Source organism: Canis lupus, chromosome 24 (assembly GCF_048164855.1).
Source record: "Canis lupus baileyi chromosome 24, mCanLup2.hap1, whole genome shotgun sequence".
Lineage (NCBI taxonomy): Eukaryota > Metazoa > Chordata > Mammalia > Carnivora > Canidae > Canis > Canis lupus.
The window spans coordinates 5,382,377-5,407,634 of record NC_132861.1 but is presented as its reverse complement, the minus strand read 5'-3'; the positions used below and the strand labels follow the sequence as shown (position 1 = coordinate 5,407,634).

General features: G+C 37.6%; 1 protein-coding gene and 1 pseudogene across 4 annotated transcripts in view; one reads left to right on the top strand and one right to left on the bottom strand.

Annotated features, from left to right (window-relative positions):
* Positions 1–25,258, bottom strand: part of ALG5 (ALG5 dolichyl-phosphate beta-glucosyltransferase) — a 48,572-nt gene that overhangs the window by 6,348 nt on the left and 16,966 nt on the right. For all 4 annotated transcript variants that reach the window (XM_072797352.1, XM_072797353.1, XM_072797351.1 and 1 more), the window contains exons 7-8: positions 13,523–13,582; positions 5,233–5,384 (exon numbers count right to left, since the gene is read on the bottom strand). In XM_072797352.1, coding sequence (XP_072653453.1) covers positions 5,233–5,384; positions 13,523–13,582 — 212 coding nt within the window. The remainder of the gene's footprint in view (positions 1–5,232; positions 5,385–13,522; positions 13,583–25,258) is intronic.
* On the top strand, positions 10,697–12,862 carry LOC140616629 (stress-induced-phosphoprotein 1 pseudogene; annotated as a pseudogene).

Below are 25,258 nucleotides of genomic sequence, written 5' to 3'. Positions count from 1 at the left end.
AACATGCATAACACTGATTTAAAAAAAAAGCATTCTTGGAACGAATAATCATAAGATTTGTGTGGAATCAGAAAAGACCCCAAATAGCCAGGGTACTATTGAAAAAGAAAACCAGAGCCGGGGGCATCACAATGCCAGATTTCAGGTTGTACTACAAAGCTGTGGTCATCAAGACAGTGTGGTACTGGCACAAAAACAGACACATAGATCAATGCAATGGAATAGAGAACCCAGAAATGGGCCCTCAACTCTTTGGTCAACTAATATTCGACAAAGCAGGAAAGAATATCCACCGGAAAAAGCACAGTCTCTTCAATAAATGGTGCTAGGAAAATTGGACAGCCATGTGCAGAAGAATGAAACTAGACCATTCTCTTACACCAGACACAAAGATAAACTCAAAATGGTGGAAAGATCTAAATGTGAGAGAAGAATCCATCAAAATCCTAGAGGAGAACATAGGCAACACCCTTTTTGAACTTGGCCACAGCAACTTCTTGCAAGATACATCTATGAAGGCAAGGGAAACAAAAGCAAAAATGAACTATTGGGACTTAATCAACATAAAAAGCTTCTGCACAGCAAAAGAAAGAGTCAACAAAACTACAAGACAACCTACAGAATGGGAGAAGATATTTGCAAATGACCTATCAGATAAAGGGCTAGTATCCAAGATCTATAAAGAACTTATTAAACTCAACAGCAAAGAAACAATCCAATCATGAAATGGCCAAAAGACATGAACAGAAATTTCACCAAAGAAGACATACACATGGCCAACAATCACATGAGAACATGCTCCGCATCACTTGCCATCAGGGAAATACAAATTAAAACCACAATGAGATCCCACCTCACACCAGTGAGAATGGCAAAAATTAACAAGACAGGAAACAACAAATGTTGGAGAGGATGAGGAGAAAGGGGGACCCTCTTGCACTGTTGGTGGGAATGTGAACTGGTGCAGCCACTCTGGAAAACTGTGTGGAGGTTCCTCAAAGAGTTAAAAATAGAACTGCCCTATGACCCAGCAATTGTACTGCTGGGGATTTACTCCAAAGATACAGATGCAGTGAAAAGGCAGGACACCTGCACCCCAATGTTTATAGCAGCAATGTCCACCATAGCCACACTGTGGAAGGAGCCTCAGTGTCCATCGAAAGATGAATGGATAAAGATGATGTGGTTTATGTATACAATGGAATATTCCTCAGCCATTAGAAACGACAAATACCCACCATTTGCTTCGATGTGGATGGAACTGGAGGGTATTAAGCTGAGTGAAGTAAGTCAATCGGAGAAGGACAAACATTGTAGGGTTTAATTCATTCGGGGAATATAAAAAACAGTGAAAGGGATTAAAGGGGAAAAGAGAGAAAATGAGTGGGAAATATCAGTGAGGATGACAGAACATGAGAGACTCCTAACTCTGGGAAATGAGCAAGGGGTAGTGGAAGGGGAGGTGGGCGGGGGGGATGGGGTGATGGGGTGACGGGCACTGAGCAGGGCACTTGATGGGACGAGCACTGGGTGTTATGCTACATGTTGGCAAATCGAACTCCAATAAAACAAACAAATAAAAAAGCATTCATCAGAGAAAGTACATTTTAAGGAATCCATTTTTAAAATTACCATAAATTCAGTCCAATTATACTTTAATATTAAAAGGAAAGAATTTAGATGGGATACAGTTCTGAGGATGGAGATTATATATATACTTATATGTAACATTACATATATCTTTATTGTTTACCAGAACCCATACTCAGGTCTGTTATTTTGAATCAGAGATGCCTGCCCAGTCTTTCTACTGTAGCTTAATGTTTTCTAATACCTAGCAACTCTACTTGATTTGAATTTCCTGAAAGTTATGAGAAAAATGACAATGAATTTTTGGGATAAATCCTTAAAATGCCAGTCTGAGGTGACACATGGAGATAAAGAAGAGATGTGCAACTTGCTTTCTATAAGTTATGCTGCATAAGAAAGAAATACATTTGTTCTTTAGTCTTTCTTGATTCTAAGTCCAGGACAAAGATGCTTGAATAAAAGTCAGTGATGAAACATTAATATAGTGAAGGGTATACTGCTAATCAAGTTGATATATGCATATTTGGTGGTTCTCATTACACAAAATAAACATATTTGGACCCCAAAGAGAGATGTAAGAGGCTGAATTTTAAATTAGGTCAATACTATTGTTAATCAAATCCAAATAAATATTAAAAAGGCATGCACACAAACATCACATTTATTTTTTTATTTTTAAAAATTTTTTTTTATTTATTTATGATAGGCACACAGTGAGAGAGAGAGAGAGGCAGAGACATAGGCAGAGGGAGAAGCAGGCTCCATGCACCGGGAGCCCGATGTGGGATTCGATCCCGGGTCTCCAGGATCGCGCCCTGGGCCAAAGGCAGGCGCCAAACCGCTGCGCCACCCAGGGATCCCCAAACATCACATTTAAAAGAGAAAGTATGAGCATGTTCTTTAACTTAAAAAACCCCCAAAACTCTAGAATTATGATATCCAATACTGTAACCAGTAGCCAAGTGTGGCTACTGAGTGAGCACTTGAAATGTGGTTAGTGTGATTGGAGGTGTACTTTAGTTTGAAGACATAGTACAAAGAAAAATATGTGAAATACCAGATTATTTTTTCATACTGAGGGCATGCCAAAATGACATTTTTTTTCTATAAAGATTTTAGTTACTTATTTGAGAGAGAGTGTGCCCAGGCACACATTAGCAATGGGGAGGGGCAGAGGGAAAGGGAAACACAGAGAATCTGAGAGGGAGAATCTCCGTTGAACAGGGAGCCCAACACAGGGCTGGATCCCAGGAACCTGAGATCATGACCTCAGCCAAAGGCAGATGCTTAACCAACTGAGCCACTCAGGTGCCCTGAAATGACATTTTTATATTGTGTTAAAGTACACTATTAAAATAAATTTCATGTGTTTCTTTTTATTTTTTTTAATGTGGCTACTAGAATATTTAAAATTATATAAATGTCTCAGATTATATTATAATGGCCATTATATTACAGAACAGACATTATATTGCTAGAACAATTCTGACAAGAGAAGCTTTATGAGGGGAGCCGGGGTGGCTCAATAAGCATCTGCCTTCGGGTCAGGTCATAATCTCGGGGTCCTCGGATCAAGCTCAGCATCAGGCTCTCTGCTTAGTGGGTTGTATGCTTCTCCCTCTCCCTCTACTGCTCCCTCTGCGTCAAATAAATAAATAAAACCTTAAAATAAAAAAAAAAAGAAAAAAAAACTTCATGATTTTTAAGTTATCAACCCTAATTATCAACTCTAACCCTAAATGTCCTCAACCCTCAGTCCCCAACTTCCTTTCAAACTACAGAGAACCTAGTACTTTGACTCTAGTTCTGGACCCAAAAGCTGATTGAAAAATATCTAATGTAGAGGGAGGGCTTTATTTCTAGAGTGGCTTCTTCAATTAGATTCTCTGATTGTGGAGTCAATTAACTATCAATCTATTTTATTTTTTAACATAACAGAAACATGTATCTGAATTTGAAGATCAAATATACATTACTTAAAAATTTTCAATCTATGAAAAAAAGATTAAAAACCATGTATGAGAATTTTAATTCTGAAATGATAGTTTCTTACAGTTATGGGGGGGTGGTCATATGACACCTATTTCTAGGGAGATAATAGATCTTTGCAAACAGATGCACAAAAGTTATAGAAACTATAAAAGTGAACATCCATTGGAATAATTATTCAGATTCTCACCATGAACACAACTCCCACAGAACCAATGAGTAATACTAAGTATTAACTCTTCCAACAATATTTATTGAGCAGCTGTAATGTGCCAGGTACTGTTAGATAGTGGGATATACTAGCAAGCAAAATCAGATGGGATTCTTGTCCTTTTGGAGCTTGTTTTAATAGAGGAAAAGAAAATTCTGCAAATAAAAAGAAAACTACAGGTGTGACCTGTGAAGAAGGGCTATGGTACTGCAACAGCACACAATTAGGGGTGTCTGATTTGTTTGGAAAGAGAGGATTGGTTGCTCTAAGGAAGAGCTGAAGAAGTTGGGAAGGGAAGGGTCCCATGTGGAGACACAGGTAGGCTGGATTATGCAGCATCTCTCAAGGCCACAGGAAGGCACGGAAGGATTTTAAGAAAAGAGGTGCATTTGATTGATCACTTTTAAGTTTTGAAAAGACTCCTTGGGCAGCATAGGCAATGATGGGTGTGCTGGATGCTGATGGGGAAGATGAAGAGAAACAAAGGGACACAAAAGCTAAAATCAAGAGGCCTGGGCCATGAACTGGGGAATGTCAGAGCTGACTGCAAGGTTTCAAGCTTCTGTGTATCAGTGTTATTCACTAAACAGGCAGAGAGCTGAGGCGAGGTCTGGGATAAAGATAGGCCGGAGGACCAGGATATGTCAAGAGAGTGCTCAGAAGTATGGAACACTGCTGATGGATTAATTAAGACAGTAAGTGGTCATATCACATGACCTCTCGGTTTCATGACAGGAGGTCCCTAGATGCTAAGATGGAGGGATGGGGAAAAATCCATATTGAGGTGGGGTGAGACATGAGTGGGAAGAGAGAAAACAGAAGACACAGGGCACTCTTTCAATAAAAGGCTGGCTGTAAAAGAGGTCTGGAGCTGGAGGGGCACTAAGCGGGTGGTCAATGGAGAGAGGTTTTGTTTGTTTGTTTTTAATGGTAAGAGAAATTGAAGCTTGTTTTGAAAACGGATGGGAAAGACAAGAAAAGATGGTTGACAGGAAAAGACAAGACAAGTAAGTGAACAGGATGAAGTTCTTAAGAAGGCAGAAGGGGATGCAGAGGTTGGTCACAGGCAGGAGAAGGAACTTACTACTAAAAAGGAAAGAATGAAAAGAAAACAGGTGCCCTCTTCTGTTTTGATATTTATGGGCTTTTTTTTTCTTTACAGGAAGATATAGACGCCTAAGGAAACAGGATGTTTCCAGGCCTTTTGATCTATACGGTCCACAATTAAAGTGAATAAATTAACTTTATACCATGTGTTTAGTTTGAGATTTTGAAAACAAGATCCAACTCAGGAAAAGAATAAAGGCATAGATTAACTTTACATATGTAAGTGTCAATTTTGTTTAAACCTCAATGTTCCTTCTGAGAATGTAGGGCTGCTTCTTATGACCTGGAATAGCTGCTGTGTAAGACATGCCCAATACATCTGGTTAGGAACTTACCATCGTTCAATGTGTAGAGATGAAAACGTCCGTGAAGCTGCTTCTCGAGTAAATAATTTGAACCCACACTGTGTGTCTCTGATTCCTTTGACACAAAGGAACCATACCAGAAAGTGGAACCCATACATGAGCAGAGTACGGAAGTAAGAACGCTGAAACAAAACCAAAATATAAATGACTTTTCCATTAATCTATAAAGGACAATTGAAAACACCTGGCTGCAGACAACTGCATTTTAATATTTAATTGGCTGTGTAGACCTTACATATGACACCACTGTTTCATTAGCTTCACTGGCAAAGTATAGTGAAGAAACTCTGAGGATGCCTACTCCTTACCACAGGGCAGAGGGACCAGGGAAGTAGCTATTCATTTTGCGAAGATTCAAGAAGAAACAGACAAGAAGAATCACAGTACATGTGAGAGGCCAGGGCTTTAATCTACCAGGAGATTATCATAACTCTTTTGGGCTGCTAAGAACTCGGAGAGCATCTCATTTGTCTACATACTTTGTGCTTTGGATATATTTCAGTTTCAAAAACGGTGAGAGAGAGAGTTGGGACACCTGAGTGACTCAATTAAGTGGGTGCCTGAGGCTCAAGTCATGATCTCAGGGTCCTGGGATGGAGAACCAGGCTGGGCTTCCCATTCAGCAGGGAGCCTGCTTCTCCCTCTCCCTCTGCCCACCCCTGCCCCACCTCACTCATGCTCCAGTGCTCGCTTTTTCTCAAATAAATACTTAAAAAAAAAAAAAAAAAAAAAAAAGAAAAAAAGGTGACACCTACTGGAACATCTTGGAAAAATGAAACACTATGATTTAAACCTAGAGTTCTATGCCTAGTTAATGAGAATACTGATCAAAGAAGTGCAGCAGAATATCACAAAAGTCAGAGTAAGAAGGAGTCTGAAACGAGTCTTTCTAACTAGAAATAGATAATGGATATTCAACTTAAGTAGTCTTTAATTCTACCTGAGTGTTCATATTATTAGTAATTACTTTTGTTATGAGTAGTAGCATGACTTAATATTCCATTATTTATTAAATATTGCAAACTTTAAAACTAAGAATAATGAATCATTATTATCATTGTATTCAAGACTCTCCTAGTTAGGATTAAAAGGATCTCTTAAAATTTTCTATAATGTAATAGATCCATGGAATGATATACTATATATGCACATTGGGAACCTAATAAGAGTCTATGTAGAACATTTACCATTTCATTTTATTATTTCCCTTCCTTCTTTTGGTTCTTGCTTTTTATAACTGTAATCTTTAGTATCATTCTTCATTTATATGGCTTTTTCTATCATTATCAAATGGAACCATGACTAACCAGTGATAACACAACAAAGCAGAGAAAGCTACTGACCTGAGCAGACCTCAGGTCTATATTTGAATCTTGGCTGCAATAATATTTAGCAGGGTGACCTTGAGCAAATTATTTCAACTCTTTCCAGCCTACTTTCCTCATCTATCAAATGGGAAAGAAAATGCCCACCCCACAATGTTATTGTAAAGATTAAATGAGATAATATTCAAGCCTTTAGCCAACTGTTTGGCACAGACAGTAACAGGAACTCAATAAATGTTTTTAATAAAGGAAGAAGGCTTGAAAGCTCACTTTAACCTCCTGACCACAATTTCACTTGTGCATTATATAGGGCAGGAAGGGAAGGAAAAATAAAATAATTATCTGTAAGGTATGTGAAACACAGTTTTTAAGCATGTGTGTATTTCTCTATGTTTTTATTATATTTCATATCAAAGAGGAAAAAGTCAAATAACAGTGAAACAAGATATCTGCAGTACATGTAACTGAAAATGAGTAGTATCCATTCTTTCTATGTTAGAAAAATAAAATTTTAGAATTCTCTAGAAATAAAAAATAAAAACGAGTACAATCCTAAAGCAGACTGGACACAACCTAAGAGTAGCTCATAGAAAAGTAGCCTTATAAACATATTAAACAATGGTCATTCTCATTAGTGACCAATAAAACCAAATTTTAACTACAGCATGACACCATATTATACCAATCAAACTGGCCAACTCTATAAAGAATCACAGCATTAAATCTTTTGTTAGGATATGGAGTGTTGGGGATACTCCACTAGTGGGAGTATAAATTGATCATCACTTTGGAGAAGAATTATGCAAAATGTTTGTAAACTGTAAAATAAACTTTTTGGAAGGATCTAGCACTTCTCATTTATCACCTAGAATTATTAGTTATGTTCTGATATAAATAGGTCTTACCTCTCTAAGCAGATAGGGCAGAAACCTCATCTTAAAATACTTTGGTAATCTCACAACAGCTTGCTCAGTGCCTTCCATATAAAATATTTCCAATAAATGCTGGTTGACTGATTAAACCTCCAAAAGAGCATTTATGCTTAGGAAAGGAAAAATTGAAATCGAAAGATAGAAAAATTAAAATTAAAAGGTAGAAAAAATAATGCCTATAAACTATTCTTGAATGATTTTTAATGCGATTTAGGTGTGCTTACTAGTTACCAGATGAAAATATTCTATGACTACTTTTGCTTGGATCTTAATAGAAGATTTTTATTTGCTTTAGGATAATGGTTATTTTTTAAAAATCAGAAACACATGGAGATCACATGAGGACCTTATTTGATTTCTAACATATTGAAAGCACAACAAGGTAAACGACAAACAATAAGATCTCCCTTTACTTTTTATAACCTTGCAAAATATCTTAAAATTTACAAGATATCTAAAATATATTATGGAACAGACTTAGTTCAATAAAACTAACAAAGTCATAGAGTAATATTATATAAACCTCTGAAGTAGACATTTAAAAATATGAAAAAAATTCACTGCTTTAATATTAATAATAATCTGATGTGGATAAAATGAAAACAAGGAATTCAGGTGAAATTTAAAGCTGACTGGTACTTTCAATATCTTAAAATAAATTCAAAGAAGTCCCAAGACTTAAGCCAAGACTTTAAAGAAAATCTGAAGACATCAAATAAACACTAATGGATTCTATTCTGAATCCTTTAAAAATGATAAGTGCAAGAATACTCAGACAATATAAACATCCCTGGTATAACTGTTATAAAGAACATGTGGCATACAGATTCACTGAAGATGGTAAGGACTCCAGAGAAGCTGTATCATGTTTGTCTTCCAAGGGAGCAGTAGAACAGATGGTAGGATTAACAGAGAATATGTCTAAAAGTATTCAGGATAGAGAGATCTGAAAACTATGCAATTAAGCTATTGAAGTTGCTGTTCACTATCTTCATTAATTCTTTTATAATTTCCTCACTGTCCACAGACTAATCACCATGCAAAGGTTTATACTGTGTATAGCACCTTAAGAGAAACCTGGAGTGGTTCAGGAAGAGAACACCATACTGCACTTTCTTCCACATGTGGCAGGTGGAGATGACCTTTTCTAAGGTAGGCAGGGTTCTATGACAGTAAGCAGGACTACTTGAACTACAAACCTACAGAGCAGCAGTCATGTGTAACATCTGCAGTAGACAACTGCTGGTTTCTCACCAGTGGATCAGTTTTCCTTCCTTTCTATAGTGTAGCAGCTGATTCTGTGGGCTTCAAGATTTTTTTTTTTTTAAGATTTTATTTATTTATTCAGAGAGAGAGAGACAGAGAGAGAGGCAGAGATACAGGCAGAGGGAGAAACAGGCATCATACAGAGAGCCTGACGTGGGACTCGATCCAGGGTCTCCAGGATCATGCCCTGGGCTGCAGGCGGTGCTAAACCACTGCACCACCAGGGCTGCCCTGATTCTGTGGGCTTCAAAGGCTCTAAATCAATCACTAAGTTTTACAGATGGAGGAACAGATGAACGGATGACAAAATAAATGATAAATACAAAGATCCTGGGATAGTTCCCTTGAGGTCTAGCTAAAAGCAGCACTAGATAAAAAGGAAATTTAGACCACAGCACAGCCTTATTTAACTACTATCACTAGGAAAAATTCAGAGTTTTCAACTAATGGAAGTTCTAAGTGAAAAGAATTTACACCATTAAAAACAAAACCAAAAACGTGGTTCCTTTCTACTGCCGCCATATAAATATTTGGAACCTAAATATAGGTCCCAGCTATCTCTTGCCTAGAGATTATTTCATTAACTTTCTAATTACTCTCTTGCTTCCTATTTTGCCGTATCCTTTTTTTCCTTTACCAAATATATTATCTTTTTTCCTCCTATTATGTTTTTTTAAAAGAAAAAAAATTATTCATAAAACCATTAAATACCAGCCTAGTCTTAAGTGTTTTTGTTTACAGATATTTTTGCATAAATAATTATGCTGTATTTATTCTTTTTTTCTCATACAACTTAATATTTTGGGTATTAAATGGGTATTGAACAGCAAGTTGAATGGTTCACAAATGCATAATTTGGAAAAGTTTGTCTTATATTAAGAACTGAATGGGGACTCTAGTATCTTAAAAAATAAATAAATAAGAGCTGTTTGCATCTTAAGTCAAAGTAAAGTCTACATACTTTTTGTATACTTATTTAAAAAAACCCAATGTGGGGATCCCTGGGTGGCTCAGCGGTTTAGTGCCTGTCTTTGGCCCAAGGCGCGATCCTGGAGTCCCGGGATCGGGTCCTGCGTTGGGCTCCCTGCATGGAGCCTGCTTCTCCCTCTGCCTGTGTCTCTGCCTCTCTCTCTATGTCTGTCATCAATCAATCAATCAATCAATCAATCTTTAAAAAACAACAACAACAACAACAAAAAAACACCAATGTTATTATATAGTCTCCACGGTCATCTGTTTTATTGGCTGCATGGTATTCCATCCAGGAGAAATATCTATTTATATTTTCTATATTTAAAATTTAGTATTTTATAGTTTATTGTTTTATAATTACAAAATAATGTAAACATCTTGGACATATACTTTTCCTTTCCTTATCCCTTGTTTATCAGCAAACTGATGAAGTTGGACTAGCTAATCTCTAAGCAATCTTTCAATTTTAAATTTCTAGGAATATGATATTCTCTATGGTTAATAGCTTACCTTTTTCAAATATCACTAAGAGTCTACAGAGGCAGAGAACACTGGATTACATTAGAAGACATTAAAATAACTGATTTTTTAAGAGTCTAGGTTTCCACACTTGAGCATAATCCTTAAGAGGTTCTATGACCCTGCCATCAGTGTATGTTAAAAAAAATTGTAATTTCTTCACATCTTATTTCAGAATCATTGAGGGAAAGATTTAGCCTTTTATTCTGTTAGTTCTCAAACTCTGGTATGCATAAGGTTGGCCTGGGAAATTATTAAAAATATAGATTCCTGGTTCATCCCTATAATCTGATTCAGTGTGTCTAGGACTGGCTAGAAATATGCATGTTAAAACTAAACAAAACTCCCCAGGTAATTTTGACCTTGCATTAAAAAATACTGCCTTATTTTTTTTATCTATTTGACCACTCTAGTAGATGAACTATTAAAAATATAATGGACAGGTTGGGAAGGCGTAGCGGACGGAGTCGATTCAACGGGGTTCCGGGCTGGGCTATGGAGCAAGTAAATGAGCTGAAAGAGAAGGGCAATAAGGCCCTGAGTGTGGGCAACATCGATGACGCACTGCAGTGCTACTCTGAGGCCATTAAGTTAGATCCCCAAAACCATGTGCTCTGTAGCAATCGCTCCGCAGCATACGCCAAGAAAGGAGACTACCAGAAGGCTTATGAGGATGGCTGCAAAACAGAGGACTTAAGGCCCAACTAGGGCAAGGGCTATTTGAGGAAGGCTGCAGCCCTTGAGTTCTTGAACCGATTTGAAGAAGCCAAGCAAATCTACGAAGAGGGTTTAAAACATGAAGCAAAAGCAAATAATCCTCAGCTCAAAGAGGGCTTATAGAATATGGAGGCTCGGGTGGCAGAATGGAAATTCATGAACCCTTTCAACATGCCCAATCTGTAACAGAAATTGGAGAGTGATCGCAGGACAAGGACACTGCTCGCTGATCCTACCTACTGGGAGCTGATAGAGCAACTACGAAACAAGCCATCTGACTTGGGCACGAAACTGCAAGATCCCCGGATTATGACTAGACTACTCTGAGCGTCCTGCTGGGTGTGGATCTGGGCAGTATGGATGAGGAAGAGGAAGTTGGAACACCTCCCCCACCTCCTCCTCCCAGGAAGGACACCAAGCCAGAGCCAATGGAAGAAGATCTTCCAGAGAATAAGAAGCAGGCGCTGAAAGAGAAAGAGCTAGGGAACGAAGCCTACAAGAAGAAAGACTTTGACACAGCCTTGAAGCACTATGACAGAACCAAGAACCTGGACCCCACCAAAATGACTTACATGACCAATCAAGTAGCTGTGTACTTCGAGAAGGGCAACTACTGTAAATGCGGGGAGCTTTGTGAGAAGGCCATCGAAGTGGGGCGAGAAAACTGGGACTATCACAGATTGCCAAAGCTTATGCTCGAATTGGCAACTCCTACTTCAAGGAAGAAAAGTACAAGTCTGCCATCCATTTCTATAACAAGTCTTTGGCAGAGCACCGGACCCCAGATGTGCTCAAGAAATGCCAACAGGCAGAGAAAATTCTGAAGGAGCAAGAGCGGCTGGCTTACATAAACCCAGATCTGGCCTTGAAGGAGAAGAACAAAGGCAATGAATGTTTTCAGAAAGGGGACTATCCCCAGGCCATGAAGCATTATACAGAAGCCATCAGACGGAATCCAAAAGATGCCAAATTGTACAGCAATCGAGCTGCCTGCTACACCAAACTCCTGGAGTTTCAGCTGGCGCTCAAGGACTGTGAGGAATGTATCCAGCTAGAGCCGGCCTTCATCAAGGGGTACACTCGGAAAGCAGCTGCCCTGGAGGCAATGAAGGACTACAGAAAAGCCATGGATGTCTACCAGAAGGCGTTAGATCTGGACTCCAACTGTAAGGAAGCAGCAGACAGTTACCAGCACTGTATGATGGCCCAGTACAACCGCCACAAGAGCCCCAAAGACGTGAAGCGACGGGCCATGGCTGACCCTGAGGTGCAGCAGATAATGAGTGACCCGGCCATGTGGCTTATCCTGGAGCAGATGCAGAAGGACCCTCAGGCACTCAGCGAACACTTAAAAAATCCTGTAATAACACAGAAGATCCAGAAGCTGATGGATGTGGGTCTGACTGCAATTCGGTGATGACTTGCTCATCATTCCCTTCTCTTCGCCCTCATGTGGAAAGAGGAGCTGGGATGGCGGCAAGTCCCACGGAGCATAGGGGAGAGCAGGGGAAAGTGAACAACTTCTCTCTATATATTTATATAGACCTATGTGGAAGACACAGAGACTCGTACTCATGTTACTCACACCGCCGCTGCCTCTGGGCCCTCCCAGCACACGCATGGTCTCTTCCGCTGTCCCCTGGGTTCCCTGTTCCCTTCCCCAACTTCAGTCACTGTCTAAGCTGCTCTCCCATAGTTGGTTATTTTTTATTTGGGGCAGTGGGCATGTATGGGGAGGGGATGCTATTCTTCCCCGACCTCAGGTCCCAATTGTCCTCATGTTGTTAACTCCACATGCCCTTCTCCAATAAAACAAACCAGTTGGGTGTGGTTATATATATATATATATGTAAAAAAAAAAAAAAAAAGAATATAATGGACAATTACTGGGCTTGACACACTGGACCCAGATATTTAAGTGAAAATATAAATAAAATAATTTTTTAAAAATTATACATAATAATTCCTTAATATATTTTTTCCTCCCAATATACTCCAGCTTTTCTAGCCTAATATACAAATAACAAAATGAAGAATTTAAGGCCTATGGTGAAGGTAGTCACAATTTTAGTTTTAAAGTACAGCACTTTTCTAAGAGGAATAAAGTTAAAAAAAAAAAAAAAGATAACAAAATACTTTAAATGAAACCCAAAATATAGTACTTGAAGTATGCCAATGTCAGAAAAACTATAGGCAAGTCGAATGGCTCACAAATCCATCATTTAGAAAAGTTTGTTTTATATTAGAACTGAATGGGGACTCTTGTATTTTAAAAAATAAATAAATAAATAAATAAATAAAAGAGCTGTTTGCATCTGAAGTCAAAGTCTACATACTTTTTGTATACTTATTAAAAAAACCCAAAAACTCAATTCCTAAACATGCTAATCTTTCACAAACTTTCCAATAAAAAAATTCCTTTGAAAGGAAACTCATTTTTATAAGATTAAATATGAAAGCTTATTTTTTGCTAATAAGTATGAAAAGAAAAATAATCTGCTGATCCATGCCAGTTAGTGAAAGCCTCACCTGAGCAATTGATTCTTTTTCCAAATGAGCTCGAGATCCACATGCAATAGCCATTTGTTCCTGAAGAAAAATAAAATGATTTTTCAGTATTTGAATATTGTATTTGAATATCAGTATTAAATATCATTAATAAAAATATTTTCAATCCAAGTCATCTCATTTTTTAGATACTATTTTTTTAAGGTCACATTAAAATCTTTATTTATTTTTAAAAGATTTTTATTAATCTATTCATGAGAGACAGAGAGAGAGAGAGAGGCAGAGACCCAGGCAGAGGGAGAAGCAGGCTCCAAACCATTGAGCCACCCAGGGATCCCACATTAAAATCTTTCAAGGTTTACTTAGATGTTCAGAGTATGTACAGCTTCAAGAAGCCAATTATACTTAATAAGAGGATAATATTCAGGGCTAAATATCAGGGACATGTACTACTTGAAAATTCATATTTTTAAATGATTTTTCTGATTAAAAATATATTAAGGTCATTAGAAGGAAAAGGTAGTGGTATTAGAAAAATGGTATCTTTCTTGGGTGTTGACTTAATAAGTTTTTTTTTTAATTTATTTTTTATTGGTGTTCAATTTGCCAACATAGAGAATAACACCCAGTGCTCATCCAATAAAGTGCCCCCATCAGTGCCCGGCACTCAGTCACCCCCACCCCCCACCCACCTCCCTTTCTACCACCCTTGGTACATTTCCCAGAGTTGTAGAGAAAGCAGAACCCTCTTGCACTGTTGGTGGGAATGTGAACTGGTGCAGCCACCTGGAAAACTGTGTGGAGGGTCCTCAAAGAGTTAAACATAGATCTGCCCTACAACCCAGCAATTGCACTGCTGGGGATTTACTCCAAAGATACAGATGCAGTGAAACGCCGGGACACCTGCACCCCGATGTTTCTAGCAGCAATGTCCACAATAGCCAAACTGTGGAAGGAGCCTCGGTGTCCATCAAAAGATGAATGGATAAAGAAGATGTGGTCTACGTATACAATGGAATATTACTCAGCCATTAGAAACGACAAATACCCACCATTTGCTTCGATGTGGATGGAACTGGAGGATATTATGCTGAGTGAAATAAGTCAATTGGAGAAGGACAAACATTATATAGTCTCATTCATTTGGGGAATATAGAAAATAGTGAAAGGGACTAAAGGGGAAAGGAGAGAAAATGAGTGGGAAATATCAGAGAGGGAGACAGAGCATGAGAGACTCCCAACTCTGGGAAACGAACAAGGGGTGGTGGAAAGGGAGGGGGGTGGGGGGGGGTGGAGTGACTGGGTGCCGGGCACTGATGGGGGCACTTTATCGGATGAGCACTGGGTGTTATTCTATATGTTGGCAAATTGAACTCCAATAAAAATAAAAAAAAAAAAAAAGAAAGAAAAATGGTATCTGTAAATGGTATGATTATACATAACCATTACATTCTGGAAAACCCAAGATTATCAACTGAAAAACTACAAACATTAAGGAAATTTAAGATGATGAGTGGGCATAAAATGAATATATGAATATATATATATATATATACATATATATAAAATTAGTCTTCATATATACAAACAATAATCAGAAAACATAATGGAGACAGTATTTGTAACATCCATAAGAAAGAAAAATCTTAGAAATAAACTTTACAAAAATGTGGCAATATCTTAAGTAAAGAAAACATGTACATGCTACCAAGAGAAACAAAAGAATCCAGAACAAAGAAAGGCATACCATGATCATGAATGAGAAGATGTGATGATGGTATCAAAAATCAATTCTCCTTAAAATTAATATTTAAGTCCATACTAATAGAAATGTCAAAATAATTTTTCACTGAACTAGATAAGCAATTTGTAAGACTTAATATTGAAAAATAAAGAATCAGAAGAGCCAGGAAAAATCTAATAATGAGGAAGGACCAGCCTTAAGGGATTTAATATATAGTATAAGCTATAATAATTAAAACTAAAGTACTAGAATGTTAATAGATAAATTCATGGACCAGAATAGTATGCAAAGACTAGAAACACACACACACACACACACACACATACACGGATAACTAGATACAATAAAGATGACATTTTCAATCAGTGGGGAAAAGATGAACTGATAAATGCTGTGGGACATTGGGTAGCTTCTTGGAAACCAAATTAAGTTTTATGAACCTGAGCCTCATACTGAATAGTATTTAAGTGTAAAATATCAGGAATGATTTTTAAAATGATCTCAAGGACAACATAAGTACATGAAATCTATAAGAAAAGGTAAATCAATTTGATAATAAATTTTTTGAAAATTACATGGCAAAACAAAAATCCAAGCACATTCAAAGTTAAAAGACATATAAATTGGGGGTAATTCTGGTAATTTATATTACAGACAAGAGGATAATTTCCAAAATGCTAAAGTACCCCTATGAATTATTTAAAAAGTACCCTGAGAACTCAGTTGGAAAAGAGGCAAAGTTTATAAACAGAGTGTTCATAAAAGAGGAAGTGAAAATAGCTCTTAAACAACTGAAAACATCCTTAATCACATGTATCCCAAAAGCAATGCAAATAAAACCTATCAGTGTTTACAATATGGTGCCTACACACTCTGCAGACAGCAATGTGAAAACTATCAAAATTACAAATATACTTATGGTCTGACTCAGCAATTCCACAACTAGGAATTCTTCAGGTAAAAACTTGGGAGATGTGTGAAAGGACTTTCACACAGGGTTAATCATTTCAGTGTTGTCTTAAGTGGGAAACCTGTATATCTATCCAAAGGCATTAGTTATGACTCTGTGAAAGAATGAGGAAGCAGTTTGCTGTATAAATATGACTCAATCCCCATGTTACATTTTTTTTAAAGATTTAATTTATTTATTCATGAGAGACACAGAGAGAGGCAGAGACATAGGCAAAGGGAGAAGCAGACTCCCCACTGAGCATGGAGCCTGATGCAAGCATTGATCCCAGGACCCAGGGATCATGACCCGAGCCAAAGGCAGACACTGAACAAGTGTCCCAAGAGTACATTGTTAAATGGAACAATAGAACAGTAAATAGTGTTACAATTTGCATTTTTTAAAAAGATTTTATTTATTTATTCATGAGAGACAGAGAGAGAGAGAGAGGCAGAGACACAGGCAAAGGGAGAAGCAGGCTCCATGCAGGGAGCCCGATGTGGAACTTGATCACAGGACTCCAGGATCACACCCTGAGCCAAAAACAGACACTCAACTGCTGAGCCATCCATGGTTAGAGTCAGGCGTCCCTCAATTTGCATTTTTAAATAAAGAATACAAATACACATCTTCTAGAAGGATACACAAGAAATAAATACACTGGTTACTTCTGAGAGTAATTGGGTGATTCAGAAATGAAGGGCTTGCCTCCTTTCACTGTTTATCTTCTTGTACCATTTGACTTTTGAACTATTCAACAAAATGAACAAAATTAAAAAGTGCATACTGTAAAAAAAAAAAAAAGGCAAGCATCTAAATTTGCATATAACTTTACTATAAAAAGTCACGTATAATCTCCCTACCTAAAAGAAGGCACTGATAGTATTTTATTTTTCCCTTGAGTTTTTTCCCCTCTGCATTTAAAACTGTAGCTGAAATTCACCTACGTATCAGCTCTTTTTCACTTAAAATAATCTAAAAATTTCTTTATTCAAGTTCATTGTTTTTCAACTTTTTATTACGGGTATTTTCAAACAATACATAAAAGCAGAAAAAGGGCTGCCCAGGTAGCACAGCGGTTTAGCGCCACCTTCAGCCTAGGGCGTGATTCTGGAGACCCGGGATCTAGTCCCACATCAGGCTTCCTGCATGGAGCCTGCTTCTCCATCTGCCTGTGTCTCTGCCTCTCTGTCTCTGATGAATAAATAAATAAAATCTTAAAAAAAAAAAAAAAAAACAGAGAGAATAGAAAAATGAAGCCCCCATGTATCCATAGTCTGGCTCAATAATTATCAATAGATTAAAAAAAAGATAAAATGAAAAATAAAAACAATACATGGCCAATCTTGCTTCCTTTTAAAGCCCCTCATCACTATTCCACCTAACAAATTCTGGGCATCACATACTATAAATTGCTGTATATGTCAGTCACAAAAGTACCATCAAAACTAAAACATTAATAATTCTTTAATATCATCAGATACAGTTTTCAAATTTGTCCAATTATCTCTTAAATGCATTCAGTTTATTTGAATCAAACCAAGTAAAATTCTTACAAGTTGGCTGATGTTTCTTTTACCTGTGGATTCCCCCCTACTTCTGTTTATTTTTTTTCTTATAAACTATTTGTTGAATAAACTATGTAACTTGTTTTGTAAACCTTCCTAGACTTTGGATTTTGCTGACTGTACCCACCCTGGTGACATTTACCATGCTTCTCTGTCCCTTGTATTTCCTGTAAACTGGTTGTTAGAAGCTTGATAAAATTCAGGTTTACTTTTCAAGAACTTATCATAGCAGTGTTGCATGTCTATCTTTCTTTTTTGTGTCAATGGTCAGGGCAATATTATATTTCATCATAAAGATGTACCATATTTTCACTAGTTTGTCTGTGTTTACTATTTCTAATTTCATGATTTTAGAAAGGTACCCAAAAGAATATCTTTGAATATAATAAAACTCTATTTGGATTTCCTTCTTTGGAAAAAGTCATAGAAGTAGAATACTAAATTGAAAGCATGAATGTTTTAAATGTATATGGCCAAATTATTCTTTAAAAGGCTCTATATATTCCCATTAAATGGGCATAATATTGACTACTTCATCAAATCTTTGCCAGTTCTAATTATTCTCATTTTCAATTTCCTAATTTTATAAGGGGAAAATATAACCATATGTGATCTCATTTCCTTTTCTTTTTAATAAAAAGAAACTTTGGGGAAATTTTAGTGTCTATTATATTTTCTTTTGGAAATTATGTGTTACCTACTTTCCCTACTATTTAGTAGTAGAATAATTTCTTCCCTTTTTCTGGCAGAGGTACTTTGCTCAGGAAGAGAGAGAATACTTTTCTTAAGAACCATGTAAAAAGTTCAGACAGTGTATGGCAAATAAGATTCAACTTTAAATCCAAAAAGAGCAGTAATGTTACTATTAAAAAAAAAAAAATAAAGGACCTCCTCCCACCTTTCAGACACTGAGTAGAATTAAAATGTCACTTAATTAAAATATAAAAATAAAGTGTCACTTCATTAAACTAAAAACAAACAAATGAAAGCTTTCATTTAAAATCTTTTTCTCTCAGTCTAAGTCCCTAAAAGCTTTTAGAAGAAGTTTGTATTTCTGCAGTTCGTATATAAGAATTGAATCCCTGGTACTGTCCTCAATATTGCAAGGAATACATCTAAATAGCTTTTAGAACAGTTAGCTGTTTTTTTTTGTTTGTTTTTTTTTTTTTTTTTTTTTTTTTTTAGTTAGCTGTTCTTTAGGAAAAGATATTCTTGTTTTTAAAATTGCTCATATTAGAAAATGTTTGTAAACATGGAGTCTCTTTTAAGCTGCTTTAGAGTATTGCTAATTTTTTGTGGGTATTGAAAAATGAATACTTCAATTACTGTGACAGCTTTTATTTTTTTTTTTAAAGATTTTATTTATTTATTCGAGAGAGAGAGAGAGAGAAAGAGAGAGAGATGGGACACCTGGGTGGCTCAGTGGTTGAGCATCTGCCTTCGGCTCAGGGCATGATCCTGGAGACCTGGGATCGAGTCCCACGTCGGGCTCCCTACATGGAGCCTGCTTCTCCCTCTGTCTGTGTCTCTTCCTCTCTCTCTCTGTGTCTCTCATGAATAAATAAATAAAATCCTTAAAAAAAAATTAAAAGAGAGAGAGAGAGAGAGAGGCAAAGACACATGCAGAGGGAGAAGCAGCAGGCTCCATGTAGGGAGCCTGATGTGGGACTCAATCCCGGGCCTCAAGGATCACGCCCTGGGCCAGAGGCAGGCGCTAAACCGCTGAGCCACCCAGGGATCCCCAACAGCTAGCTTTTAAAAGTGGCAAAAAGTGGTACTGTATTGTCTTCTAGAAAGAAATGCTCAATCAGAATTTCTCTCACCTAGTACTTCTCCATTTAAGTATTTCCACACAATTCATGGGAGAGAAGGAACGGACTAGAAGAACTAGGTAGATCTAATTTATATGAACAATTACAAACAATGACATAAGAATCCTCTCTGAAAATCAAGCACAAAGACTAATGTTAATAATTAGAGATAATGGTTATTGAGTGCTGAACACATGCTAAACACCTGACCACATATCTTAAAACATTTTAATAATTCTCTCAGGATTATGAACTTAGGCTCATTGTCCCTATGTCAGTGATGAGGAAAATGAGGTGGATGGATTAACTTGCCCAAGGTCACATGCAATTTGAACCTAGATGCATTTGAACCCCACACCCAAAGTTAAGAAACATAAATGAAGTGGAAATGGAAATTGACACAGGTACTCCATAAGGCAAACCTGACTCCAAATGAGGTAGATATATAAAGTTGCAACAATTTAGAAATTGGTAAAAGAATACTCAGATAGTGGAATTAGTCCTATTTAGCCAATGTGGGCAGAAATGGAAAACTTAGAATATAAAGTGAAGTAGTGAATTTTTTTTTTTTTTAAGATTTTATTTATTTGTTCATGAGAGACGGAGAGAGAGAGAGATAGAGAGAGAGAGAGAGAGAGGCAGAGACACAAGCAGAGGGAAAAGCAGGCTCTAGTCAGGGAGCCTGATGTGGGACTCCATCCTGGGACTCCAGGATCATGCCCTGGGCCAAAAGCAGGCGCTAAACCACTGAGCCACCCAGGGATCCCCTGAAGTAGTGAATTAAGAAAAAGTTTTATGGGATCCCTGGGTGGCGCAGCAGTTTAGCGCCTGCCTTTGGCCCAGGGCGCGATCCTGGAGACCCGGGATCGAATCCCACGTCGGGCTCCCGGTGCATGGAGCCTGCTTCTCCCTCTGCCTATGTCTCTGCCTCTCTCTCTCTCTCTCTCTCTGTGACTATCATAAATAAATAAAAATTAAAAAAAAAAGTTTTATTAAAAAATTGTTTTGACTTAAAAAAAATCTTATCCCCATTTTTTCCTCAAAAGCAATAAATATTCATAGTTAAAAACAAACAAGGCATGCCTTGCTGGCTCAGTTGGAAGAGCATGCAATTCCTGATCTTAGTCTCATGAGTTTGAGCCCCATGCTGGGTACAGAGATAACTTTTTTTAAAAAAAAGATTTATTTATTTATGAGAGACAGAGAGAGAGAGAGCAAGAGAGACAGAGACAGAGACAAAGGCAGAGGGAGAAGCAGGCTCCTCGCAGGGAGCCTGATGTGGGACTTGATCCTGGATCCCGGAATCACAACCTGAGCCCAAGGCAGGCGCCCAACTGCTGAGCCACCCAGGCATCCCGGATGCAGAGATAACTTAAGAAACAATTAAAGAAAAACAAAAATTTGAAAAGATATTCACAGTCCCACAATCCAGAGACAACTGATGTTATTATTTCATACATAGATAACTAGATACAGCTCTAGCTACCTATCTGTATATATCTAGATGTTTAAAATTTATTTTTTCTTGCAAGAAGTTACTGTGGCCAAGTTCAAAAGGGTGTTGACTGTGTTCTCCTCTAGGATTTTGATGGAATCTTGTCTCACATTTAGATCTTTCATCCATTTCCATTTTGAGTTTATCTTTGTGTTTGGTGCAAGAGAGTGGTCTAATTTCATTCTTCTGCATGTGGATGTCCAATTTTCCCAGCATCATTTATTGAAGAGACTGTCTTTTTTCCAGTGGATAGTCTTTCCTCCTTTGTCAATTATTAGTTGACCATAAAGTTGAGGGTCCACTTCTGGATTCTTTATTCTGTTCCACTGATCTATGTGTCTGTTTTTGTGCCAGTACCACACTGTCTTGATGACCACAGCTTTGTAGTACAACCTGAAATCTGGCATTGTGATGCCCCCGGCTCTGGTTTTCTTTTTCAATAGTACCCTGGCTATTCAGGGTCTTTTCTGATTCCACACAAATCTTAAAATAATTTGTTCCAACTCTCTGAAGAAAGTCCATGGTATTTTGATAGGGATTGCATTAAACGTGTAAATTGCCCTGGGTAGCATGGACATTTTCACAATATTAATTCTGCCAATCCATGAGCATGGAATATTTTTCCATCTCTTTGTGTCTTCCTCAATTTCTTTCAGAAGTGGTCTGTAGTTTTTAGGGTATAGATCCTTTACCTCTTTGGTTAGGTTTATTCCTAGGTATCTTATGCTTTCGGGTGCAATTGTAAATGAGATTGACTCCTTAATTTCTCTTTCTTCAGTCTCATTGTTAGTGTATAGAAATGCCACTGATTTCTGGGTATTGATTTTGTATCCTGCCACACTGCCAAATTGCTGTATGAGTTCTAGCAATCTTGGGGTGGAGTCTTTTGGGTTTTCTACATAGAGTATCATGTCATCGGCAAAGAGGGAGAGTTTGACTTCTTCTTTGCCAGTTTGAATGCCTTTTATTTCTTTTTGTTGTCTGATTGCTGAGGCTAGGACTTCCAGTACTATGTTGAATAGCAGTGGTGAGAGTGGACACCCCTGTTGGTCCTGATCTTAGGGGAAAGGCTCCCAGTGCTTCCCCATTGAGAATGATATTTGCTGTGGGCTTTTCGTAGATGGCTTTTAAGATGTTGAGGAATCTTCCCTCTAACCCTACACTCTGGAGAGTTTTGATCAGGAATGGATGCTGTATTTTGTCAAATGCTTTCTCTGCATCTATTGAGAGGATCATATGGGTCTTGTTTTTTCTCTTGCTGATGTGATGAATCACACTGATTGTTTTACGAGTGTTGAACCAGCCTTGCATCCAGGGGATAAATCCTACTTGGTCATGGTGAATAATCTTCTTAATGTATTGTTGGATCCTATTGGCTAGTATCTTGTTGAGAATTTTTCATCCATGTTCATCAGGGATATTGGTCTATAATTCTCCTTTTTGGTGGGGTTTTTGTCTGGTTTTGGAATTAAGGTGATGCTGGCCTCATAGAATGAGTTTGGAAGTATTCCCTCTCTTTCTATCTTTCCGAACAGCTTTAGTAGAATACGTATGGTTTCTTCTTTAAACGTTTGATGGAATTCCCCAGGGAAGCCATCTACCCTGGACTCTTGTGTCTTGGGAGGTTTTTGATGACTGCTTCAATTTCCTCCCTGGTTATTGGCCTGTTCAGGTTTTCTATTTCTTCCTGTTCCAGTTTTGGTAGTTTGTGGTTTTCCAGAAATGCATCCATTTCTTCTAGATTGCCTAATTTATTGGCGTATAGCTGTTCATAATATGTTTTTAAAATCGTTTGTATTTCCTTGGTGTTGGTAGTGATCTCTCCTTTCTCATTCATGATATTTGCAAATGACCTATCAGATAAAGGGCTAGTTTCCAAGATCTATAAAGAACTTATTAAACTCAACAGCAAAGAAACAAACAATCCATCATGGGAAAAGACATGAACAGAAGTCTCACAGAGGAAGACATACACATGGCCAACAAGCACATGAGAAAATGCTCCGCATCACTTGCCATCAGGGAAATACAAATCAAAACCACAATGAGATACCACCTCACACCAGTGAGAATGGGGAAAATTAACAAGGCAGGAAACCACAAATGTTGGAGAGGATGCGGAGAAAAGGGAACCCTCTTACACTGTTGGTGAGAATGTGAAATGGTGCAGCCACTCTGGAAAACTGGAGGTTTTCCAAAAAGAGTTAAAAGAGTGGAGGTTCCTCAAAGAGTTAAAAATAGATGTGCCCTACTACCCAGCAATTGCACTGCTGGGGATTTACCCCAAAGATACAGATGCAATGAAACGCCAGGACACCTGCACCCCGATGTTTATAGCAGCAATGTCCACAATAGCCAAACTGTGGAAGGAGCTCGGTGTCCATTGAAAGATGAATGTATAAAGAAGATGTGGTCTATGTATACAATGGAATATTACTCAGCCATTAGAAACGACAAATACCCACCATTTGCTTCGATGTGGATGGAACTGGAGGGTATTATGCTGAGTGAAATTAAGTCAATCGGAGAAGGACAAACATTATATGGTCTCATTCATTTGGGGAATATAAAACATAGTGAAAGGGACTAAAGGGGAAAGGAGAAAAAATGAGTGGGAAATATCAGAAAGGGAGACAGAACATAAGAGACTCCTACTCTGGGAAATGAACTAGGGGTAGTGGAAGGGGTAGGTGGGCGGGGCTGGGGGTGACTGGGTGATGGGCACTGGGGGGGGGCACTTGATGGGATGAGCACTGGGTGTTATTCTATATGTTGGCAAATTGAACACCAATAAAAAATAAATTTATAAAAAAAAATAAATAAAACGCAGCACCAAAAAAAATATTTTTTCACTTAATTATATTTAATGAATAGCATTTTATATAATAATGAATTTAACCTTTGTAAATGAGTATTTAAAATTTCAAATGATTTCTAATTTTTTCCTTTTACTAAAAAACATTGCTATTAAAAAAAAGAAAGCAGCAAAAAATCCTTGAAAATGGACACACCTGGGTGGTTCAGTGATTGAGCATCTGCCTTGGACGCATGGCATAATCCTGGAGTCCCAGAATGGAGTCCTGCATCAGGCTTCCCATAGGGAGCCTGCTTTTTCCTCTACCTGTGTCTCTGCCCCTCTCTCTGTCTCATGAATAAATAAAATCTTTAAAAAAAAATTAAAAGAAAATTTACTTTTATATACATTCTTAATTATTTCCTTAAGAAAAATTTCTCAAAGCCAGGTTAAGGGATATGTATTATTAGATCAACGGATGTGAATTAAACCTTATTTTCAACTTGTTCTATAAAAATATTGTATGAATCTACAGACTCAACAGATAAATTTGGCAACATTTACTTTTTCTTCCTTTTATTTGATCAAAGATGCCTTATTATTTACCTGCCTTTTATTTTTATTTTTTAATGATTTATTTAAGAGAGAGAGCACGCATGAGAGAGCCTGCATGCATGTGTGTGCATGGGCAGGAGGGAGGGGCAAAGGGAGAAGGAAAAAATCCTCAAGTGGACCTCCCCACCTGAGTAGGGAGACTGATGAGAGGCTGGATCTCATGACCCTGAGATCACAACTAGAGACAAAATCAATTCTGACAGTCAAATGACTGAGCCACCCAGATGTTGATCCCTGCCTTTTAAAATTAAGAGTTTTCTCTTCACAATTATGAGGACATTAAATTTATGAACATTTTCATGGTCATATCAAGGTTTCAATCTTCTATAACAAGGTTGTAAATGATGGCCTGTGGGCCAAAGCCTGCCTGCTGCCTTTTTTTTTTGAATGACCTATGAGCAAGAATGGTTTTTCAAGTGTTGTTAAAAAAAAGGCGGGGGGGTGGGGTGGAGACCATATGTGGTCCACAGAGCCTAAAATATTTACTCTCTGGCCCTTCAGACAAGTTTGCTTTCCCTGTTCTTAAGAAATATCCACTTTCAAACCATGTTTGTTGGCTTTATACACATGCTTGGTAGGCAGCTCGTGTTGTTCAAAGATCCGGGAAACACACTTCATGATCTGCTGAGACAGACTGTCCTGAAAGTTTCATTGAATATCATCTACCTCTTTTTACATTTTTAAGACTATCTTCTTAATTTGTGTATTCTGCCTTGATTTTCATAGAGAGCTCAGCAAAATGCTTGTGTAACTGCCAGGTCTATAAAACGAATGATTTGGA